We start from the raw sequence: 26,051 nt of genomic DNA on the forward strand, positions 1-26,051 counted from the left end.
TATGAGACAAGGTCTCACTCTCTTGCCCAGGTTGGAGTGCAGTGGTACAATCATTGCTCACTGCAGCCTCAAGCTCTTGAGCTCAAGCCATCGTCCTGCCTCAGCCTCCCAAGTAGCCGAGACTACAAGGGCACTGCACCATATCCAGTTAATTTTTGTATCTTTTATTTCTGAAGAGATGGGGTTTCATTATGTTGCCCAGGCTGGTCTCAAACTCCTGGCCTCAAGTCTTCCTCCCTCCTCTGCCTCCCAAAGTGCTGGAATTATAGGTGTGATCTCAGACAGCTTACCTCTTAATCACCTTTCCATCTGAGCTGCCAGCAGAGCTGGGAAAGTGCACCCAACACCCCAGATGCTGCAACTTTAGTGCTTCCTGCTTCTCTGTGTGGAACTGCCTGTTTGGGTACCCAGGGCCAGTCGCCTCCAAGACCCTCTGTAGAAAAAGACCCTACTGTGCACCTCAATTCCATTGCAGGACAGGACAGAATTGAATCCTGCTTCTCCCTGCCCCAGTCACCCATCCCTCCCAAGCCATTATCTTTCCAGCAGGTCAGAGCTAGAAAGGACCTGCGAAGGGTGGCAAATCCAAATGCCAAAGGGGCCATAATGATGTGAAATGTGTACAGGCAGAAGGCAATAGGGAGTAGTGGGGCCTCTGGTAACAATTGTGTGTACTCTATATAGAGACATTGTGATGGTAATACACACACACACACACACACACACACACACACACACAGTTATTTTGGCTTGGGAAACGAAAGAAGTAGGCCTATCGACCGGATTCAACTTTTGATTTTGCAACCAAGCCCCTGTTGCACAGTTGAGGAGCCTGCAGGTCAGAGAGGGGATTTAGAGCCAACCAATAGCAATATTTCCAGACCTCTCCTGAGATGAAGCTCATCAGACTTCCTGCTCCCGTTACACACATATACACGTACGCACTTGCACACACGTCTTCCACTCTCCCTGCCTTGAGGACAAATGATCGGAACCTGCAACCGTTTCCAGGCCCATAAGCCCCTGAGCGCTGCAGTGTTGCTACATGCCTTAGTTTCCTCTCCATCTGTTGTGACCTCCTCGTGCCACTCCAGGAAGTGAAAGTCTTGAGGGAGACCAGTCATTTCTCTTAAGTCCTCTCTCCGTCTCATTCTCCTGGGATACCTACACTTGGTTTGCAAACAGCAGGCTGGAGAGCGAGGGGCTTCTTCCTCTACCTCCAGCTCCTCCCCCATCCTGCTCCAAGTCCAGTATGTTCTTCTCTCTTCCGCAGGACCCTGGGCTATTAGGTAAAAATCAAGCCATCCCCAGACAGTCTATGGGGTGGCAAGAGCAGAGGTTTGTTTCTTTGTGAGCATCTATAGGTACCAGGCTCTGTGCAGGCCCTACTGTTGGTGAGCCACAGAGGTATCGACTCCACCCCATGAAGCCTCCTTCTTTTCTTTTTTCTTTTTTTTTTTTTGAGATAGAGTCTCGCTTTGTTGCCCAGGCTGGAGTGCAGTGGCTCGATCTTGGTTCACTGCAACCTCCACCTCCCAGGTTCAAGTGATTCTCCTGCCTCAGCCTCTCTAATAGCTGGGACTACAGGCACCCGCCACCACACCTGGCTAATTTGTGTATTTTTAGTAGAGACGGGGTTTCACCGTGTTGGACAGGCTGGTCTCGAACTCCTGACCTCAGGTGATCCACCAACCTCAGCTTCCCAAAGTGCTGGGATTACAGGTGTGAGCCACCGCGCCCAACCAGAAGCCTCCTTCTTTTCAACCCTTGGACCTTTAAACCTTCAATTAAGTGCCCAGCCCAGCCCAGGTCATAGTACACTAAGATCCTTGGTTCACATGAGGGATTTCTCTTCATTAATGTCCCTGTTTCCCATACTGGGTGCCCATTCTAATGCATTTCAGGTGTATTCTTCTGTTTATATGTGCTCTTATAAAACGTATTTTGCCTTTTTTTTTTTTTAGATGAAGTCTCACTCTGTCACCCAGGCTGATTTTTCTATTTTTAGTAGAGATGGGGTTTTACCGTGTTGGCCAGGCTGGTCTCAAACTCCTGACCTCAAGTGATCTACCCACCTCAGCCTCCCAAAGTGCTGGAATTACAGGTGTGAGCCACCACGCCCGGCCACAGTTTATTACTTTTGCATTCCTTACTATGTTATTAAGATCTACTTGCCTTGCTTCTGATACATTTGGTCTTTGCTTCTAATCATGGACATTGTTCTCTATGGAGTTCAGTGTTTACTTTTCACCTGTCCACACCCCCAGTGATGGACACCTAGGTAACCTGCAACCCTTTGTCAACACAAATAACACAGCAGTAACCATCCTCAGATAGGTTCTCCTGGGGAGTTGTGGGAGAATTTCTTCGGAATGTATGGACCCAAGAGCGGAATTGCCAGGTTGTAGGATCTACATATCCTTAGATATTCTACATGATGCCAGGTTGTTCTCCAGAGCGGCTCCATCTATCTACATTCCCACAAACCCTGTGTAACCAACACTTGGCATTTCCCAGATTTCTAACTTTTGCCAGTTGTACAGTATCAAAGGACACCTTGCTGTTTTATTTTTGGAGTTTACATCTTAGTACCACTTACTGGCTAAGTCACTTTAGGCAAGTCACAACAACCCAGTGAAGTAAGCACTGTGCTGATAAAATGCAGTCAATTCTGTGACTCAGAGAGGCTGAGTAACGTTTGCAAGGTCACACAGCTAGTGTGGAACTGAGATTTGAACCCAGAGCCTGCACCCTTAACCACTATGCTATTATTATGTTTTGTCTCTCTCCTAAAATATCATCTGGATCTACATTGCAAGCCTCTTTGGCAGGGACTGTGTGGCAAACCTCTTTGGGGCCCGTAAGGAACTGAGCTTGGTGACTTTCTTTTTTTTTTTTTGAGAAGGAGTCTCGCTCTGTCACCCAGGCTGGAGTGCAGTGGCCAGATCTCAGCTCACTGCAAACTCCGCCTCCCGGGTTCACGCCATTCTCCTGCCTGAGCCTCCCGAGTAGCTGGGACTACAGGCGCCCGCCACCTTGCCCAGCTAGTTTTTTGTATTTTTTTAGTAGAGACGGGGTTTCACCGTGTTAGCCAGGATGGTCTCGATCTCCTGACCTCGTGATCCACCCGCCTCGGCCTCCCAAAGTGCTGGGATTACAGGCTTGAGCAAGCTCGGTGACTTTCTTATGGGGTGCTCAGTAAATCATTGTTTTACAGCTTTAGAGGGGAAAAGTGAGAGATGTTTAAGTCTTAGAGTTTATCTGGGAGCACTACAGGGTGCTTGAGCAAAAGGAGAACTCATTTGAACTATTACGCCCACAAAGAAGCTGTTTGGGGTCTGGTCGTGGTAGATAGGCATTCCTAGGCCCCTGGCTTCTCAACATCATCTGGCCCCCGGAAGCAGCTTGTCATGAGGTTGGGGACCAGGTTGGTGTTGAGGTGGGGGGCCTTGGGTGAAAGGAAAAGGAGAAGACTGCCAGGCAATGAGTAATCAGAATCTCAGAAAGACTCCATGGAAGGGGTTCCCACACTCATTGAAACGGAGGCTCGGAGGGCTAAGGTAATGTACTCAGGATCAAAGGCAGAGCAGAAACTCAAACCAGGTCTCTAGGCACACAGTTCAGAGGTCTTCCCATTATTCCTCAGGAGGAGAAGTTCATGGGTAAGTGTAGGGAAGTATTCCTTCTCATGCTCTTTTTTTTTTCTTTCTCTGAGACAGAGTCTCGCTCTGTCGCCCAGGCTGGAGTGCAGTGGTGCAATCTTGGCTCACTGCAACCTCCGCCTCCCGGGTTCAAGCAATTTTCCTGCCTCAGCCTCCGGAGTAGCTGGGATTACAGGCACCCATCACCAAGCCCAGCTAATTTTTGTATTTTTGTAGAGATGGGGTTTCACCATGTTGGTCAGGCCAGTCTTGAACTCCTGACCTCAAGTAATCCGCCAGCCTCGGCCTCCCAAAGTGCTGGGATTACAGGCATGAGCCACCACCCCTGGCCTCCTTCTCATGCTCTTTAATCACAGTTCAGAGCAGTGCTGGAGGCTTTTAGGGATAGCAAAAGAGTCTTCTTCTCCCTTGCAGTGCCTCCTTAGACCCTCAAAGATAGACTCCCCTCCTCCAGGAAGAAAATAATCGAATGAACTGGACGTGATCTCAGCGCCTGCATCTGTAAAATGGGTATAATAACACAAATCTCTCAGAGTTGCCATTAACAGTTGAAACAGAATAGTAAATGCAAGGCATCTAGCACAGCCCCAGACACAAAGAAATCTTCCCTGGTCACTCTCACAGAGGTAAGAAGTAAATAATAAAAACGGCCATCACACATATTGTACTCACCATGCAGAAGTTGTGCCGCCTTAAGCTGTTCATTCAGCACTTAGTGGTCGCCAGTCCGCTTTCTACGGGCTCCGTGCAACTAAACTCCCCTAATCCTATAAGTTGCCAATTACTATTATTCCCCACTTTACAGATAAGGAAATTGAGGCTCCAAGTGGTTTGAAAAATGAACTTGCCCAGATTGTAGTGTGTTGGTGGGTAGGGATAATCTCAAAGTTGGGAAATTTCACCCCAAAGCTCACCATCTGAGTTCCAATTCATTTCCCACCAGCTGAGATGGAACATTATGCTGTGCACAGAAGAGCTGCATGCACTGATCTCCAGCTCGTTTAGGTCTGAGTTAGAACATTCCGGCAACACTTGATTTCCCTCGGGGAAGAGAGAAATGAATTGTTATTTCAGACATCCATTTAGTGTCTATACTTAGTCTTTCAAATCCTTCAGCTGTGTGAAGTGGGGATGAAAATGAACCCTAAAAGGCCTTTTGATGGCAAAAGATCAGGAATATTTTCTCAAGTTGGATGTGGAAGGTGGTGGCCCAGGGGAAGCACAGTTTCAAAGAGGACCTTCTAAAATACTGCCCATGTACCAGAAAGACACAGACCACACCTCTGCCCTGCCCCAAATGGCTCCTCAAAAGGAGAAACTGTCTTGCCACCCACACCTTTCCTCGCCGGGGTGGTGGGGGTCCAAGAGCGATTCAAAAATGCTGTAGAGTGGGCTGAGGCTTTGGAGATGGGTAGTTGGGTTCAAATCTCAGCTCACTAATCTCTCTGAGCCTGTCTCTTCATCTGAGAAACAGGAATACAAATAGCTGATGTGTAAGTTAGACCAAAAGGGATAACACCTACAAGTCATGTCATTTGGTGCCTGGCACTTGCTGGGCACTGTGAATTCTAGTTCTGCATCTTTGCCACGGATGAAGAGAGGCTGCCATGTGCAGAAACATGCTGAGAGCTGGGAGGAGGTGAGCTTGAGGGATACTGTCTCTGCCCTCAGGGATTGTTGAAGGGTTGTCTCTCTCCTGCCATGGGATGATCAGGGTCATCTTTTCCCTCCACCCTGCTCTGGCATTGTGGGTTGGAGAAACAATCCAACGAAGGGGCCTTTGAAGCACTTTCTCAGCATCTATAGCCATAGGAAACTTGGGTCTGGGGATAGAGGAAAGTCCCATGCCAAGATTCAAGTAGATGTTGGTGTGACTGGGAGGCAGCTGTGGCGTTGTGGTGAAACCTAGAGTCTTAGGCCTGAGTTTCAGCTTTGACATCCCCTAATGTAATGGGCTTCCTTTGAGTGTGGACAAGGGTGATCATTTGATTGGGAACATTTTGATTGGAAGGAAAGAGCACCAGCCTGGGGGTCTTGGTGGTGGGGGGAGTGGGGGAGCAGGTGCAGGGGCAGCCACCGACAGTCTACGGGGTCTTGTGCAAGTCATGTCCTTCCCAGGGTCTCAGTCTTGTCATCTGCAGAGTGAAGGAAAGAGGTCAAGCTTGAAGGTCCCTGGCAGACCCGACGCTGTGAGAAAACTGAGGTTGGGTAACTTGCCCAAAGTCCAAAGTCACACAACTCATTCATGGAGTTGCTAGGGTCCATCTGGAGCTCTTGTCACAAGGTCACACTGCCTCAAAGAGGAGGCAGAGTGCTGCAATGTAGGTTCTCAATAAAGAGCATGGGTGGAATGGGAGACGGGCAGCAGGCAGGAGTTGGGGCAAAGGAGTCTTCTCTTACTGCTCTGAGAGAATAGATTTCGTGCCTGTGTCCCTGACCAAGGGAATGGGAGAGGTGGAGCATCCCACCCCCCAACCACTTCCCAGCTTTGGCCTCGCTCCAGGAAAAGGGTTGTGGCCCCATCTTTCAGTTCTGCTTCCTCTAGTCACGGCTGGTTGGGACCTCGCTGCAAGCCGGTTATGTTTGGATTCCTGCAGCCCCCACTCAACCCCGTCACGAACAAGCGGCCCCAGCCAGTGCCCCAGCTTGGACTGGAAAGATCATTCTCTGTAACATCCAGGGTCTATGCTGAGCCTCTCCACAGGCAGTGAGAGCTGTGGACGAGGGAAAGAAAATGGATCTCTGGGCTGGGCATGGTGTCTCACACCTGTAATCCCAGCACTTTGGGAGGCCAAGGCGGGCGGCTCACCTGAGGTCGGGAATTCGAGACCAGCCTGACCAACATGGCAAAACCCCATGTCCACTAAAAATAAAAAAATTAGCCGGGCATGGTGCCAGGCGCCTGTAATGCCAGCTACTTGGGAGGTTGAGTCAGGAGAATCGCTTGAACCCAGGAGGCAGAGGTTGCAGTGAGCCAAGATTGCGTCACTGCACTTCAGCCTGGTCAAAAGAGTGAGACTCATCTAAAAAAAAAAAAAAAAAAAAAAAAAAAAAAAAAAGGCCGGGCGCAGTGGCATCCGACACCCTGTAATCCCAGCACTTTGGAGGCCGAGGTGGGTGGATCGCGAGGGTCAGGAGATTGAGGCCTCCTGGCTAACATGGTGGAAACCCGGTGTTCTACTAAAATACAAAAAAAAAAAAAAGAAAAATTAGCCAGGCGTGATGGTGGACGCCTGTAGTCCCAGCTACTCGGGAGGCTGAGGCAGGAGAATGGCATGAACCCGGGAGGCGGAGGTTGCAGTGAGCCGAGATTACGCCACTTCACTCCAGCCTGGGTGACAGTGAGACTCCGTCTCAAAAAAAAAAAAAAAGAAAGAAAAAACAAAGAAAAAAAAAAGAAGGAAAATGAGTCTCTGGAATGTGGTGGCGACTTGCGTGTGTGTTTTCTCATGAGTTTACCCTTCAATTTATTCTCTTCTGGGCCCAGAATAGGGCAGTAGGAGGCTCCCTCTGGTCCCCCAGCTTCAGGGCCAGCTCTCCTCTTACCTCCTCCAGGAAGCTCCCTCTGTTTCCTTCCAGCCTTCATCTGCATGTCATGTGTGGTGGGTTGAAAGGTGGCCCCCCCCAAAATATGTCCGTATCAAATCCCTGGAACCTGTCAGTGTGACTTTATTTGGGAAAAGGGTCTTCGCAGATAGAATTAAGTTAAGGGGCTGGGTGCAGTGGCTCACTCCTATAATCCCAGCACTTTGGGAGGCTGAGATTGGAGGATCACCTGAGGTCAGGAGTTCAAGACCAGCCTGGGCAACATGGCAAAACCCCATTTCTACTAAAAATACAAAAATCAGCTGATCATGGTGGTGAGCACCTGTAATTCCAACTACTCAGGAGACTGAGGCAGGAAAATCGCTTGAATCGGGATGTGGAGGTTGCAGTGAGCCGAGATAGCGCCACTGCACTCTAGCCTGGGAAACAGAACAAGCCTCTGTCTCAAAAGAAGGAAAAAAAAAAAAAAAAAAAGAATTAAGGATCTTGAAATGAAATCATCCTGGATTATCTAGGTGGGTCCTAAATCCAATGACAAGTATCTTTATAAAAGAAGAGACTTGAGACATGAGGAATAGGTGATGTGGCCACTAAAGCTGAGTTTAGAGTGATGCAGCCACAAGACCACAAGTCAAGGATCACCAGTAGTTCCCAGCAGCTAGAGGAGGCAAGAGAGGGTTCTCCCCTAGAGCCTCCGCAGGGAGCATGGCCCTGCTGACACCTTGATTTCAACTTCTGGCCTCCAGAACCATGAGAGAATAAGTGTTATTGTTCTGAGTTACCTGGATGCTGGTACCTTGTTTCAGCAGCCCTGGGAAATGAATATACCATGGAAACATGGACCTGAACCAGGGATCAGGGCAGGGGCCTTGGAGTCACACAGATGAGCCTTCAGCTAGGTTTTCCCCAGCAAGAGCTGCATGATCTTGAGGAAGCTGCTTGTCCTCTCTGAGTCTCAAGTTCTTCATCTGCCAATGGAGACAATAATGCTTACTTCCTAGGTTTTAACAGCTTTATTGAGATGTAATTCACATATCATACAATTTGCCCACTTAAAAAGTACAGTTCATGTCTGTAATCCCAGCACTTTGGGAGGCTGAGGAGACAGGTGGATCACTTGAGGTCAGGAGTTTGAGAGCAGCCTGGCCAACATAGTGAAACCCTGTCTCTACTAAATATGCAAAAATTAGCTAGGTGTGGTGGTGGTGGGGTGCCTGTAATCCCAGCTGCTTGGGAGGCTGAGGCAGGAGAATCGCTTGAACCTGGGAGGCAGAGGTTGCAGTGAGCCAAGAATGCACCCCTGCACTCCAGCCTGGGTGACAGAGACTCCGTCTCAAAAAAAAAAAAAGTACAGTTCAATGGTCTTTTGGGAATACTCAGAGAGTTGTGCGACCATCTCCCATCCCCACAGTCAATTTTAGAACATTTCATCACCCCCTAAAGAAACTCCATACCCATCAGCAGTTGTTCCCCATTTTCTTCCAAAATCCCTCTCCACCAAGCCCTAGGCAGCCACTAATATGCTTTTTTTCTTTAAAAACAAAATTAATAGAGATAGGCTTTTGCTATGTTGCCCAGGCTGGTCTTGAACACCTGGGCACAAGCAATTCTCCAGTCTCAGCCTCCCAAAGTGCTGGGATTTCAGGCATGAGCCACCATGCCCTGCCCCTTCTACTTTCTGTCTCTATGGATTTGCCTGTTCTGGACATTTCAGATAAATAGAATCATACAATATGTGACCCTTTGTGTCCAGCTTCTTCACTTGGCATATTTTTTAAGGTTCATCCATGTTCCAGCATGCATCAATGCTTTCTCCCTTTAATGGCAGAATACTTTATTGTATAGATAAGCAACAGTTTGTTTATCCATTTATTTTTTGATGGATATTTGGGCTGTTTTAATATTTTGGCTATTATGAATTATCCTACGAACATTCGCGTACGTGTTTTTGTGTGGATATATCTGGTTTTTCTTGTTTTCTTTTGTTTTATTAATACATAATATTATACATATTTATGGAGTACATGTGAATATTTATTACATGCATAGAATGTATAATGATCATGTCAGGATATTTGAGGTATCCACATCTGGGATTGTTTAAAGATTAAATGAAATAGTGTTAAAAGTATTTAATATGCCCTTCAACAAACGATGAGGAAATTTTAGAATCTGTTCAGACTCCTGCAGTTTACACATTAGGAAACTGAGGCACAGAAAGGCGCAGAGACTTGCTCAAGTCCACCCAAAGCAGTAGAGTATTGCAGTTAAATGCAGGGCCTTCAGTCAGACTGTCTGGGTTCAAATCCTGGTTCCACTTGGACATGGGTTTCCTTACATAAATCACTTCACCTCTCTGAGCCTCGGTTTTCTCATATGAAAAGTGAGGGTAATAATAGTACGTTCCTTACATGTTTGCTAATATGAGTATTAAATGTGACAGCTCATGTGCTCAGCATATAGGAGGTGCTTTATAAATCTTAGCTGTTACCACTCATGGCATTGCCAAATGTGGGACAGGTCTCCTGACTCTCTTGTGTGAGATTGATGGAATCTCCACTTCCTAGTTCCCTCTTCTACCTCCTGGGTATCTTCTCATATATTTGTAAGTTCCTTGGAGGAAGGGAATGTGGCTTCCTCTCTCCACCACCCTGAGCATATAAGAGGTGCTGAATGAGTCCTTTTATTCACTCCTCGCATCCCCAGCCCTCACCAGCTAGGAGTTGTTGCAGGTGTCAATCCTCTGCCTCTTTCCAACACCCTGTGAGGTGACTGAGCATGTCTTCCCTCCCAGGCAGCTCACAGTGTGCCACCATGGAGTTGGGGCCCCTAGAAGGCAGCTACCTGGAGCTTCTCAACAGCGATGCTGACCCCCTGTGCCTCTACCACATCTATGACCAGATGGACCTGGCTGGAGAAGAAGAGATTGAGCTCTACTCAGGTGGGCCCTCCTTCCTCTGGCCTCTTCCGGTATCTCCCACCCCTCAGCTTGCTGTAGAGACGGCAATCAAGGGAAGTTTTGGTCCCTGTGCTCCCGTCAGCACCACGGACAGCTCCCAAGCCTGTGGGACGCTCTCTGCAGATAGGGATGATCTAGCACCCCGCCCCGCCTCTCCCTCCTTCCCCACCAGCCCTCTTCCCAGAAATTCCCTGCTTCATCAAGGGACTTTTCCTCCCAGAACCCGACACGGACACCATCAACTGCGACCAGTTCAGCAGGCTGTTGTGTGACATGGAAGGCGATGAAGAGACCAAGGAGGCTTATGCCAATATCGGTGAGGAAGCACCTGAGCCCAGAAGAGAACAATCAAGGGCAAGGGTTCTTTCCTGTCACTTGTCAATATCACCCATTCATCATGAGCCACGTCAGGCCCCTCCCACAGAAATCATTGCAAGGGTGATGCGGAGCAACAGCTGGAAGAACGGAGACTCTGGGGAAGAGCGGGGAGATGGAGGCCAGTGGGAGAAATAGGTCCCTTCAATAATGACCATCAAGAAAACAAAAATCTCATGTTTACATCCTCCACCTCCATGTCTATACCCATTTCTGCTTCTTGCTCTTCTGTCCATCCTTCCTACAAAGCCCATACCATACACCTCTTTCCCTTTTCCTCCCAGCTCCTTAGCCAAGCTACTCTAGTATTTGTAAAAACTAGCATTTACTGGATATTCATAGTATGCTCATTGCTGTCCATATATTATCATCTGGAATCCTTACAACAACAAAGGAAATACGTATTATTAGTTTCTGTCTTTTACAAATGAGGAAATTGAGGTTTAGCGAGGTGAAACGACCTACCCAAGTTTTCTTTAGAAATAGTAATGTGCAGATCTGAAATTCTAACCTAAGTCTTTCTCATTTCAAAGTCCCCATTTTTAACCACAAAAAAGAAAGTGTCTGGGGTTGGAAGATTTGCTAAGGCCTAAGCAGAGAAGTTAATTTGCAGCTTTAAGAAGAGCTACAGCTTTCAGACAAGGGCAGGACTCTTGGGAAGAGGTGGTGGTGTTGTTGCTGCTAGTGGTTTGTTTTTTGGGGGAGATAAGTGGGATAGAGGATCCCCTCTCACCAGCATCACCACCACCTCATACAGAGCCTCTGTTGAAATAGAAAAAAAGTGGTCCTATTTTGGAGGATGCAGCCCTGACCAGGAAGTAACTGCTTGGCTAGCAAAGTGCAAGCTGATTCCTGCCCCCATTTTCCCTGTTGGTTTGGGGCACCCTTGTGCAGTGAACAACCTGCAAAACTCTTCTTAGTGGTCCTTTTCCTGGCAACCCAGAATCCGCAGCATTCAGCACTTCTGTGCTTGATCCAAATGTGGCCAGTATTTCCCCAGAGCACAATTTATTGAAAATCATACAAGGAAGAAAATGAAGGGGACTAGTAATTGTTCATGTTTCAGAAATTACAGAACTGAGAGCTTGATGGTTTCCTTCCCTTCCTGGGGATTTACATGGGGGAAGCAGAAGTGATTTGGGCTGAGGACATTCACATTTCCTCACAACTGGAGGCAGTCATTAAGGATTTGGGCATGTCGTAGTATTTGTTTCTGCCCTCCCCCGCCCCATTAGGGGCATCTCCACAGGCAGTGGAAGCTGTCTCAGCAAGTAGGTGAGGCAGTGTGTTAGTCCATTTTCTGTTGCTTAAAACAACATACCTGACATTGAGTAATTTATAAAGAAAAAAATTATTTCTTAACAGTTATGGAGGCTGAGAAGTCCAAGGTTAGGGGCTGCATCTGGTGAGGGCCTTCCTGCTGGTGAGGACTCTCAGCAGAGTCCCGAGGCAGTGTGAGGCATCACGAGGCAAGAGGTTTTGGTGTGATAGTCTCTCTTCCTCTTCTCATAAAACCACTAGTCTTACTCCCATGACAACCCATCAATTTATTAACCTGTTTATCTACTAATCCATGAACAAATTAACCCCTTCATGAGGGAAGAGCCCCAATCACCTCTTTCGGGCCCCCACCTCTCAATACTGTCACATAGGGGATTACATTTATATATGAGTTTTGGAGAAGACAAATATTCAAGTCATAACAGGCAGCTTCACCCAAGTCTGCTTCTCAAGCCCGTGGGTTTTCTCTCTGCTTCTGGAAGGTGAAGCCCAGGCCTGGGCAAGTATTCTTTTGCAGCATCCTGAAATATGACCTTAGCTTCCAAATGTGTAAAATGGAGATAATATTCACACTCACCATCATGGGATGGTTGTAAGACTGAATAAGTTACAATGTGTAAAGCATTTAGAAAAGGAATTTGCACAGAGTAAGCATTCAATAGATGTTAGGTACTACCGCACAACCACCATCATCATTATTGTCACCATCATTATTATCATCTTCATTTTCATCACCTTCATTATGGCCATCATTCCATTCCTCAGCTCAGAAGCCTTCTATGGCTCTCCGTTGCTTATAAAATCAAGTCCTAACTTTCCCCAGTATGAAACTTCTGCCACCATCACCTATCTCTCAGGGTTTCCTAAATATACTCTGAACATCTTTCCTCACTCTGTCACTATGACCCAGAAAGCTATCTTTTCTCCTTCTCCCAGACTCTGCCCCATCTTTCAAGGCCTGGTTCCAGGATCCCTTCCTCCAGGAAGCCTTCCCAGATTGCCCCATTCCACTATCCACTTCTTTTCTCGGACCTTGTGTCATGGTGCGTGTATTCCAAAGGCTCCGAGCCATGTACCCCTTTATATAGTTACCACTATTTATTGAGTGCCTACTGTATACCAGCTACTGTGTTGGATGCTCTAGATGTAGAACCTCTAATTATCACCATCGATCCCTGGGTAATAGGCATTATTTATTCATCTTACACAGATGAGGAAATGGAAGCCCAGAGTGGTTAAGTAGCTAACACGAGATTGCACAGCTAGTAGGGCTAGTGGAGAGTAGAGGTGGAATTTGAACTCAAATCCTGCAGTAACTCTACCATTCTGCCTTGCTCTTCTTTGTAGCAGTAGATAAGTTTTCATGGATACATCCCTCACCTCTTCAATTAGATAAGAGCCCCTGGAGTGTCAGTGTTCATTCATTTGTTTGATCATTCATTCATTCAACAAACATTTCTTGAGCCCCCACTGTGTGCCAGGTCCAGAGGGTCTCCACCCCAAGGCCTGGCACACAGTAGACCTTCAGTGAGACCTTGTTGATTGACTGCACTTTTCCTTGTCTGGGCAGCGGAACTGGACCAGTATGTGTTCCAGGACTCCCAGCTGGAGGGCCTGAGCAAAGACATTTTCAGTAAGTTTGTGGGTGTGGTGGGGGGGCAGGTCTTGGCTCAGCCTGCATTTCCTGCCTTCTTCCTTGGGGGGGGCGCCCTAATACTTGATGACCATTCATTTATGGGCAGTCAGACCCCTCTCCCCAAGGTGGGGACAATAGAGACTCACCTTGGGCTTCCACTGATTGTGTGAGTTGGTCTCTGGTTTTTCTCAAAGTAGAGCACATAGGACCAGATGAAGTGATCGGTGACAGTATGGAGATGCCAGCAGAAGTTGGGCAGAAAAGTCAGAAAAGACGTGAGTGAGCCCCTCCCTGATCCAACCTAGCCTTGCTTGAGACCTGGCCTTTCCTTGACTCCAAAGCCTGCTGTGGTTCCAACTTGCTTCCCTCACTAAGTCCTGTCTGGCTGGGAGGCACTTTAAAAGCCAACAGGAGCTTTAAATTGTACATCTGATTATTTCATGGCCCTGATAACCCTCCAATGGCTACAAAATACATGCCACAAGGCCTGCATGGCCCTTCCTCCCTCTCCAAACCCACTATGAGCCACCACACTTCAGCCACCACCAGCTTCTCCACTCCTGTAACCCATGTGCCCTTTCAAGCCTCAGGGCCTTTGCATTCGCTATAGTCTCTACCGGAAATGCTCTTCCCCCAGTTCTTCCCATGGCTGACTCCTTTGAATCTTTCTGGTCTTGGCTAAAGTGTCACCTCCTCCTGGAACCCTTCTCTGACCACCCTTCCCTGTAGATTAGCTCAGTTATTCTCACCTTGTGTGTCTTTTTCCTTGCAGTTTAGCGCTCATTACCATCTGGACGTATTTTATGCCTTGCTCTGCCACTGTGAGCACAGGGACCTCGTCTTTCTTGCTCATGACTGCTTCCTCAGCATCTAGTGCAGTGCCTGGTATGCAGTAGCAAACAATAGACAGCTGTTGAATGAAAACACCTGCAAAATGGGTGTAACAGTTAACTGAGTACTTACTATGGGTCTGACTATGGGTAAGCCCTGTATCTATTTATTTTTTAAACGGGTGAATCGCACACAGGGTATAAGAATTTTAAAAGTGCAAAGAATATTCAGTGAAGGCTGGGCGCGGTGGCTCACGCCTGTAATCCCAGCAGTTTGGGAGACCAAGGGGGGTGGATCACTTGAGGTCAGGAGTTTGACACCTGCCTGGCCAACATAGTGAAACCGCATCTCTACCAAAAGTACAAAATTAGCCGGGTGTGGTGGTGCACGCCTGTAATCCCAGCTACTCAGGAGGCTGAGACAGGAGAATCGCTCGAACCCGGGAAGCGGAGGTTGCAGTGAGCCAAGGTCACGCCACTGCACTCCAGCCTGGATGACAGAGTGAGACTCTGTCTCAAACAACAACAACAAAAAGAATATTCAGTGAAAAAAAAAAAAATCTCCCTCCCACTTCTGTTCTATAGTTCCCTCAGTTTTGCTATCTTAGTCAACCTGTGTGACCAGCTTCCTTTTTGCCTTGTCAAAAATAAAACAAGCTCTTGTATTTGCTTTCATTTTCCATGCAAATGGCCACATTTTATTTACACTATTCTGCACTTTGCTTTCTTCATTTACTATGTCTGGGAGGTCACATTCCATATTATTGAGGGAGAGGACATGGTCCTATCTTCAGCAGCTTATTTATTTTCTTTGTTTTTCTTCTTTATGTTTTCATTTGAGAAATATTTCCCCCCAAGATTTTATTATGAAAGTTTTCAGCCGGCCACAGTGGCTCACATCTGTAATCCCAGCACTTTGGGAGGCCAAGGCAGGCAGATCACCTGAGGTCAGGCGTTTGAGACCAGCCTGGCCAGCATAGCGAAACCCCATCTCTACTAAAAATACAAAAATTAGCCAGGCATGGTGGCGAACGCCTGTAATCCCAGCTACTGGGGAAGTGAGGGCAAGATAATCGCTTGAACCCAAGAGGCAGAGGTTGCAGTGAGCCAAGATTGCGCCACTGCACTCCAGCCTGGGCAAGAGAGCTAGACTCTGTTTCAAAAAAGAAAAAAATGTTTTCAAGATACAGAAAAGGTGAAAGAATGGTACTATGAAGGTCGGTATACCCACCATGTACCACTTTGATTCTACAATTAATGTTGGGTTTTATTCATCTTATCACATCTCTATCCATCTGTCCATCCCTCTATCCATCCACCCACCCATTCATTATATTTTTGGTACATTTCAATGTACATTTCAAGTGTAAATTGCAGATTTACACTTCCCCTTGTGTACTTCAGCATCCTTTATTTTAAGGCCATGTGGTGTTTCCTTGGGTAGATGAACCATAATTTGTTTAAGCAGACCCTTGCTAAGGGATACATGGATTTTTAATCTGTTGATGTGAGTGCTTCATACTCACTCATGGATTTCTGGCATATTCCTCCAATGTAGGAACCACCACCCCCATTTCATAGATGTGAGATCAAAGGTTCAGAGAAGCTACATTGCAAAGGCACACAGCTAGGAAGGGATTCAATGGCAGGTTGCTTTGTTTTGTTCTGTTTTGTTTTTTAGTTCAAACCCCTGTTGTGTCCCCGTTTGTGGCTAGGTCTCTTCTGCTGCTGCACTGCCTGGGGTGGTTTGAGATGGGATTTGGATTCAAGCCAAGGAGCTGGGGTTGGAATGGTTAGGGGAGGTAAAGGGACATGCAAGACCACTTCCCAACCTTGAAGTTAAGGCCATATGGCCTGCTGGAGTCCTGAGCCCCTCCTGGCTTGGGACATCCTCTCCCTAGGGCAGCTGACCACACGTTCTCTCTGCAGCCTTCCCAGAGGAGCTTCCGGCAGACCTGAAGCACTGGAAGCCAGGTGAGCAGGGCAGGTGGGCTGGGGTTGGGAGGGATGGATACCTTGGGGAGGGGATGGAAGAGATTGAACTCCTGGCCCAAGTCAGTTGGGGATGGTGCATGGTACAGCCCCTGCCCTTCTTTGGCAGAGCCTGAGAGCTTGGGGCCTCTTAGGGTCCCCTGAAGGGCACATGACTGTTTGTGGAAGGTGGTAGGGCCTTGGAGCTAACAGCCTGTTCATAGGTTCTATTCCGCCCCAGCTCTCCGTGTGGAAGCCCTAGGGTCCTGCTCAGCAAAGCTCTCAGAGCCAAGTCACAGGGAGGGGACTGGGGGGCTGCCTGGCACAGAGCAGTTGCTGATCAACACAGCTGCAGCCAGGGCTGAGAGGATGACAAGCATTTCCTCTGTCAGGAGAGAGATCCATGCCACTCTGGGGCCCTCCCCATTCCAGGAAGGCCCCTCCAAGCACCCAGCCTCTAACACAGCCCCCTTCCTCACAGCTGAGCCCCCAGCTGTGGTGACTGGCAGTTTCCTAGTGGGACCAGTGAGCAGCTCCTCCACCCTGCCCTGCCTGCCACTGCCTGCTCTGTTCAACCAGGAGCCAGCCTCCAGCCGGATGTGCCTGGAGGAAACCCATCAGATGCCCAGTATGTTAGGGGGCTTGGAAAGGGTGGGCTTTCTCCCTCTTGGGAGGTGGATAAGGAGTTGATACTAAGGTAGGGACTGCCAGGAACTGGACCTCCCCTCTCCCCCACCCTATCAGTGTCACTCACCTCTGCCCCAGCCAGTTTCATCCTTGGGGCCCCCATCAGTTCAATCCCTGGCAGAGAACATGCCTCGGAAGGAAACACATCCGTGCAAGGATTAGGAGGGAATCTCCACCAATTAGGGCATTCACCTGCCAGCCTCATTCATTCATCAGTTCTTCATGGAGCCCCTTCTCTGTGCCAGCTGCTCTGCTAGGTGCTAAGAATGCCATCAAGGCAGGACAGAAACAGCTACTGCTCTTAGGGAAATTAGGGCCCTTTAGGGAAGTCAGACATTAATCAAATAAGCAAAAGCAGAATCACAAACACAGGTGCTCTGCAAGATCCCACCTCACTGCCTTTGTCTCTTGCAGTGCCTTCCTCTAGTTCCTCGTTGAGCTGCCTGAATCTCCCTGAGGGACCCGTCCAGTTTGTCCCCACCGTCTCCACTCTGCCCCAGGGGCTCTGGCAAATCTCTGGGACTGGAACAGGGGTCTCCAGTATATTCATCTACCACGGTGAGTGCAGGGCCTGGCTCCCCAACCACCTCTCCTTCCTACCTGACTACTCCCTGACTTCATCCTCCCCATACTCCACTTGGCAGTGGTGCCCTAGCACCTTCTCATGATCCTTCCCCGCCCAACACAACTTTCTCTGCCCCATTTCCCAAAAATCAAAGCAGAGGGGCAGAGATTTCTGAGGCAGTCTGGGTGCATGACCAAGAGTGGTTGTATGGCCTTCCATATGTTGCTTTCACCTTCTGACCCTTAGTTTTTCCTTATTTTAAAATGTTTTGTTTTAAATTGCGACATCAATACATGCGCATTAATAAACTAATGATAAGCGATGTTTACAAGAATTCACTGTCTCACTCTTTTAGTATGCTGATGTGAATAGTTTGGTGTGCATCCTTGCATAGCTTTCTGTGATTTGTCTTGTTTCCTAATCAGTAAAATGGTCCCTACTGATGGCTTGTGAATTGTTCCAGGGAAGGTGTGTTTGGGCTTTTAGGGATGAGGCCAGGAGGATGCTTCCACTCAAGTCCAGAGCATCTGTTCATGGTTGCATGACAGCTTCAGTATAATGCACTGGTATCTCAGAAGCAGAGAAGCAGTTCCTGATATCTAGGAAAATGAGCACTTACCACACAGCAGGAAGAGTGAAATAGTAGTACCTGCCCTAAGCTCCTTATGAGCTAATTGTGCCCATTTCACAGATTGGAAAAGCAAGGTTCCAGGAGCTAGATGTAACTCCAGATCTCTTTCCTCAGCTCTGTCCTAAAATATCTTCCTTTGGAAGTTCCCCTCTCTTCTCTCCAGACTTCTTGAGCTCCACAGACCGGTTTGGAGTAGGGGTGACCCAAGTGCGTTTCTGGAATCAATACCTGGTTGTTCTCACACTCCTCTCCACCCTCAATGTAGGTGAGGTGCCCCAGGCCAGCCAAGTACCCCCTCCCAGTGGACTCACTGTCCATGGCCTCCCGACATCTCCAGACCGACCAGGCTCCACCAGCCCCTTCGCTCCATCAGCAACTGACCTGCCCAGCATGCCTGAACCTGCCCTGACCTCCCGAGCAAACGTGACAGGTAAGAACCCTCAGGGCCTGTGAGATGTACTAGAAGCAGGATCAAGGCCCTGGGGAAGGAATTGTCTTGGATAAGGTCCACAAGCAAAGCTGCCTGTAGGGACAGCAGGTCATGTTTAGGGGTCAGTCAGGACAGGCAGGGTCTCCGGGGACTGGAGGCATGGTTGTGGGGGAGGGGACAGCCAGAGAATCCACACCCCATCCAAATACAGCCGTCAGCCTTCAGCTGCTTGTTACCCAGCAGAAAAGCCAGACAATGTGGCCAGGCCTTTTGAAGCTGAAAACCCTGATTTTTACATAGATATTGTGATTTTTTAATTTTAATTTTATTATTTATTTGTTTATTGTTGAGATGGAGTCTCGCTCTGTTGCCCAGGCTAGAGTGCAGTGGTGCGATCTCAGCTCACTGCAACCTCCACCCTACAGGTTCAAGCGATTCTCCTGCCTCAGCCACTGGAGCAGCTGGGATTACAGGTGTGCACCACCACACCTGGCTAATTTTTGTAATTTCAGCAGAGACAAGTTTTACCATGTTGGCCAGGCAGGTCTTGAACTCCTGATCTCAAGTGATCCACCCGCCTTGGCCTCCCAAAGTGCTGGGATTACAGGCGTGAGCCACTGCACCCCGCCTGATATTGTGATTTTTTTTTTTTAAACATAGGTGAAATTTTTGAAAGTGCAGTTGGCCAAAGAAAGACATCTTTGAGTTAGATACAGCCTCAGGCCGATAATCTTATAACCTCCAACTTGGGAAACTCAGCACACGAAGGCTGTAAGGACTAAGTGGCCCAGAGGGAGGGGAGTTCCCAGGGGTAACCCTCACCCTAAATCTGGTACCTGCTTCTCCATCTCCAGAGCACAAGACGTCCCCCACCCAATGCCAGGCAGCTGGAGAGGTCTCCAACAAGCTTCCAAAATGGCCTGGTGAGTGGTGCAGGATCTCTGCCCTGGGTGCTGGAGATGGAAGCCCAAATCTGGCTTCACATGACTCATTCACTTGACGCTTATTCAATCCCTTCTTTGCTGGCTCACACACTCATTTGTTTATTCATTCGTTCATTCATTCATTCACTTATTTGATGATGCCATCATTTCACCATTCACTCCACCACTCCCTCAAATAATATTTATTGCCCTTCAATAAGCCTGCACTGGGTGTTAACATCTCATTTTCAGGCTGAGAGAATGAATGAGGGGCAAGTGAATGATGGAGTGAGTGAGTGGATGAAGTGAGAAGTTGATGAGGATGGGAGCAATGGAAAGTGAGAATAAACCAGTGAATAGGAGAATTGCTAAATTACAAAATACTTACTCTGACATACTGGTCTAAGCATGTTAGGTATATTAAATCATTAAAGTCTCGCACAATCCCAATATTATCCCCATTTTCCAGATGAGGCTACTGAGGCATGGTGGGATGTATAACATGCTCAGAATTGCTCCAAATGGTAGAGCCGGGATTTGAACCCAGGCACGTGGGCTCCGCCGTCTTAACTCTTAACACTCCCTCCCATGACCTCCCCACGGTGAGTCGGTAGTGATCAAGAGAAGAAAAAGTTTAGTGAGTAAATGAAGGAATGAGAAAAGGTGGCCGGGCATCGTGGCTTACACCTGTAATCCCAGCACTTTGGGAGGCCAAGGCGGGTGGATCACCTGAGGTCAGGAGTTCAAGACCAGCCCGGCCAACATAGTGAAACCCCCGTCTCTATTAAAAATACAAAAATTAGCTGGACGTGGTGGTGGGTGCCTGTAATCCCAGCTACTTGGGAGGCCGAGGCGGGAGAATTGCTTAAACTCAGGAGGTAGAGGTTGCCGTGAGCTGAGATTGCGCCACTGCACTCCAGCCTGGGCAATGGGGTAAGATCCATCTCAGAAAAAAAAAGAGAGAGAGAGTAAAGGTCTAAAAGGAGTGGACAGATAAACAAGAGAAAGGATGAGTGAATGAATGGATGTGGAAATGAGTGAACTAATGAATGAGTGGGTGACTGAATGAAGCAGTTGATGAAGACAGTATGGGGGCCAGATGTGGTGGCTCACACCTGTAATCCCAGCACCTTGAGAGGCCAAGGCAGAAGGATTGCTTGAACCCAGGAGTTCAAGACCAGCCTGGGCAAAATAGTGAGAACTTAGCTCTACAAAAAACAAAAAAGAAAAATTAGCCAGGCATGGCAGTGGGCGCCTTTAGTCCCAGCTACTCGGGAGGCTGAGGTGGGAAGATTGCTTGAGCCTGCAAGGTTGCGGCTGCGGTGGGCCATGATTGTGCCACCGCAGTCCAGCCTGGGCAACATAGTGAGCCCCCATCTCTACAAAAAAATTAAAAAATTATCTGGACATGATGTCACATGTCTGTGGTCCCAGCTACTTGGGAGGTACAGTAGGGAGGATCGCTTGAGCCCAGGAGGTTGAGGCTGCTGTGAGCTATGATCACACCACTGCATTCTAGCCTGGGCAACAAAGCCAGACCCTGTCTCAAAGCAAAACAAAACAAACAAAAAGACTGTGTGGGGAACAGATGCAAATCATGGTGGCAGTGCTGGCCTTGTGGTGGCTGGCCCTTGCCCTGCCTCTCGCATACCCCTACCCTGACATGCCCCTGGCCTTTGCAGAGCCGGTGGAGCAGTTCTACCGCTCACTGCAGGACACGTATCAGGCCGAGCCTGCAGGCCCCGATGGCATCCTGATGGAGGTGGACCTGGTGCAGGCCAGGCTGGAGAGGAGCAGCAGCAAGAGCCTGGAGCGGGAACTGGCCACCCCGGACTGGGCAGAACGGCAGCTGGCCCAAGGAGGCCTGGCTGAGGGGCTGCTGGCTGCCAAGGAGCGCCGGAGGCCGCGTGAGACACAAGTGATTGCTATGCTGGGCAAAGCTGGTCAGGGCAAGAGCTATTGGGCTGGGGCAGTGAGCCGGGCCTGGGCTTGTGGCCGGCTTCCCCAATACGACTTTGTCTTCTCTGTGCCCTGCCACTGCTTGAACCGTCCGGGGGATGTCTACCGCCTGCAGGACCTGCTCTTCTCCCTGGGCCCACGGCCACTCCTGGCAGCCGATGAGGTTTTCAGCCACATCGTGAAGAGACCTGACCGCGTTCTGCTCATCCTAGATGCCTTTGAGGAGCTGGAAGCGCAAGACGGCTTCCTGCACAGCACATGTGGACCCGCACCGGCCGAGCCCTGCTCCCTCCGGGGACTGCTAGCTGGCCTTTTCCAGAAGAAGCTGCTCCGAGGTTGCACCCTCCTCCTCACAGCCCGGCCCCGGGGTCGCCTGGTCCAGAACCTGAGCAAGGCCGACGCCCTGTTTGAGCTGTCCGGGTTCTCCATGGAGCAGGCCCAAGCCTATGTGATGCGCTACTTTGAGTGCTCAGGGATGACCGAGCACCAAGACAGAGCCCTGGCACTCCTCCGGGACCGGCCATTTCTTCTCAGTCACAGCCATAGCCCCACTTTGTGCCGGGCAGTGTGCCAGCTCTTAGAGGCCCTACTGGAGCTTGGGGAGGACGCCGAGCTGCCCTCCACGCTCACGGGACTCTATGTCGGCCTGCTGGGCCGTGCAGCCCTCAGCGGCCCCCCGGGGGCCCTGGCAGAGCTGGCCAAGTTGGCCTGGGAGCTGGGCCGCAGACACCAAAGTACCCTACAGGAGGACCAGTTCCCATCTGCAGACGTGAGGACCTGGGCGATGGCCAAAGGCTTAGTGCAACACCCCCCAGGGGCCACAGAGTCCGAGCTGGCCTTCCCCAGCTTCCTCCTGCAGTGCTTCCTGGGGGCCCTGTGGCTGACTCTGAGTGGTGAAATCAAGGACAAGGAGCTCCCGCAGTATCTAGCATTGACCCCAAGGAAGAAGAGGCCCTATGACAACTGGCTGGAGGGCGTGCCACGCTTTCTGACTGGGCTGATCTTCCAGCCTCGCGCCCGCTGCCTGGGAGCCCTAGTTGGGCCATCGGTGACTGCCTTGGCGGACAGGAAGCAGAAGGTGCTAGCAAGGTACTTGAAGCGGCTGCAGCCGGGGACACTGCGGGCGCGGCAGCTGCTGGAGCTGCTGCACTGCACCCACGAGGCTGAGGAGGCTGGAATTTGGCAGCACGTGGTGCAGGAGCTCCCCGCCCGCCTCTCTTTTCTGGGCACCCGTCTCACGCCTCCCGATGCTCATGTATTGGGCAAGGCCTTGGAGGCGGCAGGCCAAGACTTCTCCCTGGACCTCCGCAGCACTGGCATTGACCCCTCTGGATTGGGGAGCCTCGTGGGACTCAGCTGTGTCACCCATTTCAGGTGGGGCGAGGGGCCAGGGGAAGAGGCATCCTTGTGTTGGGCATTAACTGTGGTCTTGGTGCCAAGCCCAGTGCCCTGTGGGGTATCTTTTAGTACTCAGGGCAGCCGGGTGGGGCAGAAAGGATTCTCTCCATTTTTAAGATGAGGATGTTGACACTCAGAGAGGGGCAGCCACTTGCCACACAGCAAGTGAGAGGCAGTGGCATTCTCCCAATCAATATTTGAAGGCCCACCATGTGCCAGTCACTGGGATATGTCTAGAATCTGAGACTGACCTGGGCTCAAATTTGTTTTATTCTTTCCACCCCCTGAGCAAGCCACCATTTTCTTATGCTAAGAGTAAAGCCATGGCCTCCCCTTGGACTCTCTGCCTCCATTCTCTCCTCTTCCACTCTATTTTATATTCAGCAACCAGACGAATCTTCTCAGAACTTGAATCTGATTGCATCCCATCCCTGCTTACAATCCTTCAGGGACACTCCACCACTGTCACAATGAAGTTTAAATTCCTTAATTTGGTTTCATTAAGTTGGTCTGCAATCTGCTTGAGCATTTCAGCTTAATCTCCAGAGGATTCCTTCCATATTCCCCCCTAAACATACTTTACCCAAGCTGCAAGGTCCTACATAATTGTGCCAATAATTTGGCAGTGAGCTTCCTGGTAGCCGAAGCAAAAAGTGAAAGAAAACCACCATGCGAGTTGTGAGAAAGTAGGAATCAACAAAGGCTGGAGTGGTCATAGAAGGCTTTCTGGGAAAGGTAGAGGTTGAGCTAAAGAAAGAAAGTATTTTAATAGGTAGGAGGACCCTTCATGGAGCTGCCCTTCCACTAAGGTCTAGCCTGGTCACAGTGCCTGGGTCTGAGGCCCTCCCTCCACAGGGCTGCCTTGAGTGATACAGTGGCGCTGTGGGAGTCCCTGCGGCAGCATGGGGAGACTGAGCTACTTCAGGCAGCAGAGGAGAAGTTCACCATTGAACCTTTCAAAGCCAAGTCCCTGAAGGATGTGGAAGACCTGGGAAAGCTTGTGCAGACTCAGAGGTGAGGGGAGAGGCGGATGGGAGGTGGTTCACGCCATGCAGGTTGAGGACGTGTAGGACCTATTCTCAAGCTTGTCATGGGCATTTCCAGTGCCCCCTGTCCTCTGGGATACCCCATGCCTTCTTTCTGGGCATTGGCCAACCAGAGTCTCTCACTGTACTCACTGTCCAGGCGGAGCCTCCAGAATTGAAAACTTTGCTGCATTCAAAACCTGTTATCATGTGCCCAAGTCTTAGGTAAAGCCATGGAGAACCCCTCCCCTTCTAGGAGTTAACAAGGATGCCTTGTGCATCTAGTAACAGAAGTGACTAGATGACACCCACTGCCACCCTTTGAGGTATTTAGGACAACTGTTGTCCTGAATTTATAGATGGCAGAGCTAAGGTCCAGAAGGCAGACAAAACTGGATTACAGAACAAGTAAACTGTCTTTCATTCATTCCTTCATGTTGTTTGAGCACCTCTTAAGTGCTGTCTGGGATAGGTACTGGTAAGTGCCTAATCTGAGGCTCATTTCCATGAAAGATACAGTCCTGAGATCTTTTATTTTTATTTTTATTATTTCTTAGAGACAGGGTCTCACTCTGTCTACCAGACTAGAGTACAGCAGTGCAATCATAGCTTAGTGCACCTTCGGAACTCCTGAGCTCAAGTGATCCTCCTGCCTCAGCCTCCCGAGTAGCTGGGATTATAGGTGCATGTCATCACACCAGATGAGTTTTTAAGTTTTTGTAGACACAGGGATCTTGCTATGTTGCCCAGGCTGGTCTTGAACTCCTGGCCTCAAGTGATCCTCCTGCCTCAGCCTCCCAAAGTGCTGGGACTACAGTCATAAGGCACTGCATCCAGACAGTTCTTTTTTTTAAGAGGGGGACAGCAATTGCCCCAAGGAAAGCAATCCCCCTGGGGAATTTGGGGCACTGGGACAGCCATCATGGACCCATGGGTAAGGGCTCAGCAACAGCAATGCCTGCTCTCCCTAACATTGCCTGTTCTCTCCAGGACAAGAAGTTCCTCGGAAGACACAGCTGGGGAACTCCCTGCTGTTCGGGACCTAAAGAAACTGGAGTTTGCGTAAGCAAAGGGGTGGATTGTCTCATGGGTCTGCGCAAGATTTCCCCTGAAGCATTAGCTGGGCTTGTACCATATGAATCGAGATGGATCTCCAGGATCATTCGTACCCTCTTGCCCACCACTTTGGAAACAGCTTCCAGCATCTGGAAAGTGGCCAGTCTGGGCAAATGCTGGAGGTTCTTGGATTTGAAGCTAATGGACCCATTTGCTGGTTAACATGGTCATTCCCATCACTCATTCAACAGACGTATTGAGCACTTGAATGACTGAGGCTGCTGTCCTCAATGAGCTGACAGTCTAATCAACTCCCCTCTGGAGGAGGTCAGGGGGACTTCCTGGAGGAGGTGGTATCTGCATTGAAGCTTCAGTGAGGATAAGGAATGAGCCGAGTGGGGAGAGGGGAGTGAGAAAGGCTTTCCTGGAATTGTAATTTGGCCAGGGATCAGAAAAGGCCCAACGTGTCCCCAACCTTCCGCAGGAGGATGCCACTGACTATGGAGTTCTTTTCCCTCCTGTGGCCAGGAACTGCACAACGTCTCTTGTGCCTGAGCTTGTTTACTTCCACAGCCAAGGGATGGCCTCCCTGGGGAGAATCCTTCCCCCAGTTTGAAGGATTCCCAGGAGCTTTTGAAGTGCAGCTAGGATGAAAAAGCAATCCTGCCTGCCTGGGACTATCCTGTTTGGGGAACTGAAAGTCTTGCATCCCAAGAAGTCCCTCATTCCCAGGCAAACTGGGACAGTTGGTCATTCTATGTGCGGCCAGGGCTGGGGGCCAACATCCTAGACAGTGCTGCTGGGGTGACAGAAATGGAGACCTAGGCAGGGCTCTAGGGAGTCCAGTTGTATCTAGGTCACTGAGGAGGGGCAGCCCACCACACAAGGGCCCCAAGAAAGCACAATAATTATTATATTTAGATCTGTCAGAACATAGCTTCTCTTTCCTTCTTTCTTTCTTTCTTTCTTTCTTTCTTTCTTTCTTTCTTTCTTTCCTTCCTTCCTTCCTTTCTCCTTCCTTTCTTTCTTTCTTTCTTTCTTTCTTTCTTTCTTTCTTTCTTTCTTTCTTTCTTTCTCCTTCCTTCCTTCCTTCCTTCCTTCCTCCTTCCTTCCTTTC

General features: G+C 49.3%; 1 protein-coding gene and 1 long non-coding RNA gene across 2 annotated transcripts in view; one reads left to right on the plus strand and one right to left on the minus strand.

Annotated features, from left to right (window-relative positions):
• Positions 1–26,051, plus strand: part of CIITA (class II major histocompatibility complex transactivator) — a 60,560-nt gene that overhangs the window by 20,372 nt on the left and 14,137 nt on the right. Inside the window, 12 exon segments of the mRNA XM_017890664.1 lie at positions 10,003–10,149; positions 10,388–10,483; positions 13,394–13,456; positions 13,657–13,734; positions 16,219–16,263; positions 16,742–16,888; positions 17,362–17,505; positions 18,409–18,573; positions 19,428–19,496; positions 21,179–22,829; positions 23,709–23,867; positions 24,869–24,940. Coding sequence (XP_017746153.1) covers positions 10,003–10,149; positions 10,388–10,483; positions 13,394–13,456; positions 13,657–13,734; positions 16,219–16,263; positions 16,742–16,888; positions 17,362–17,505; positions 18,409–18,573; positions 19,428–19,496; positions 21,179–22,829; positions 23,709–23,867; positions 24,869–24,940 — 2,836 coding nt within the window.
• LOC108541221 (uncharacterized) lies at positions 3,941–13,686 on the minus strand. The gene is made up of 3 exons (XR_001888910.1): positions 13,606–13,686; positions 8,005–8,176; positions 3,941–4,703 (listed from the first exon to the last, which is right to left on the minus strand). It is a non-coding gene; the product is annotated as an uncharacterized LOC108541221 (long non-coding RNA).

Source organism: Rhinopithecus bieti, unplaced genomic scaffold (assembly GCF_001698545.2).
Source record: "Rhinopithecus bieti isolate Rb0 unplaced genomic scaffold, ASM169854v2 scaffold_19459, whole genome shotgun sequence".
NCBI lineage: Eukaryota > Metazoa > Chordata > Mammalia > Primates > Cercopithecidae > Rhinopithecus > Rhinopithecus bieti.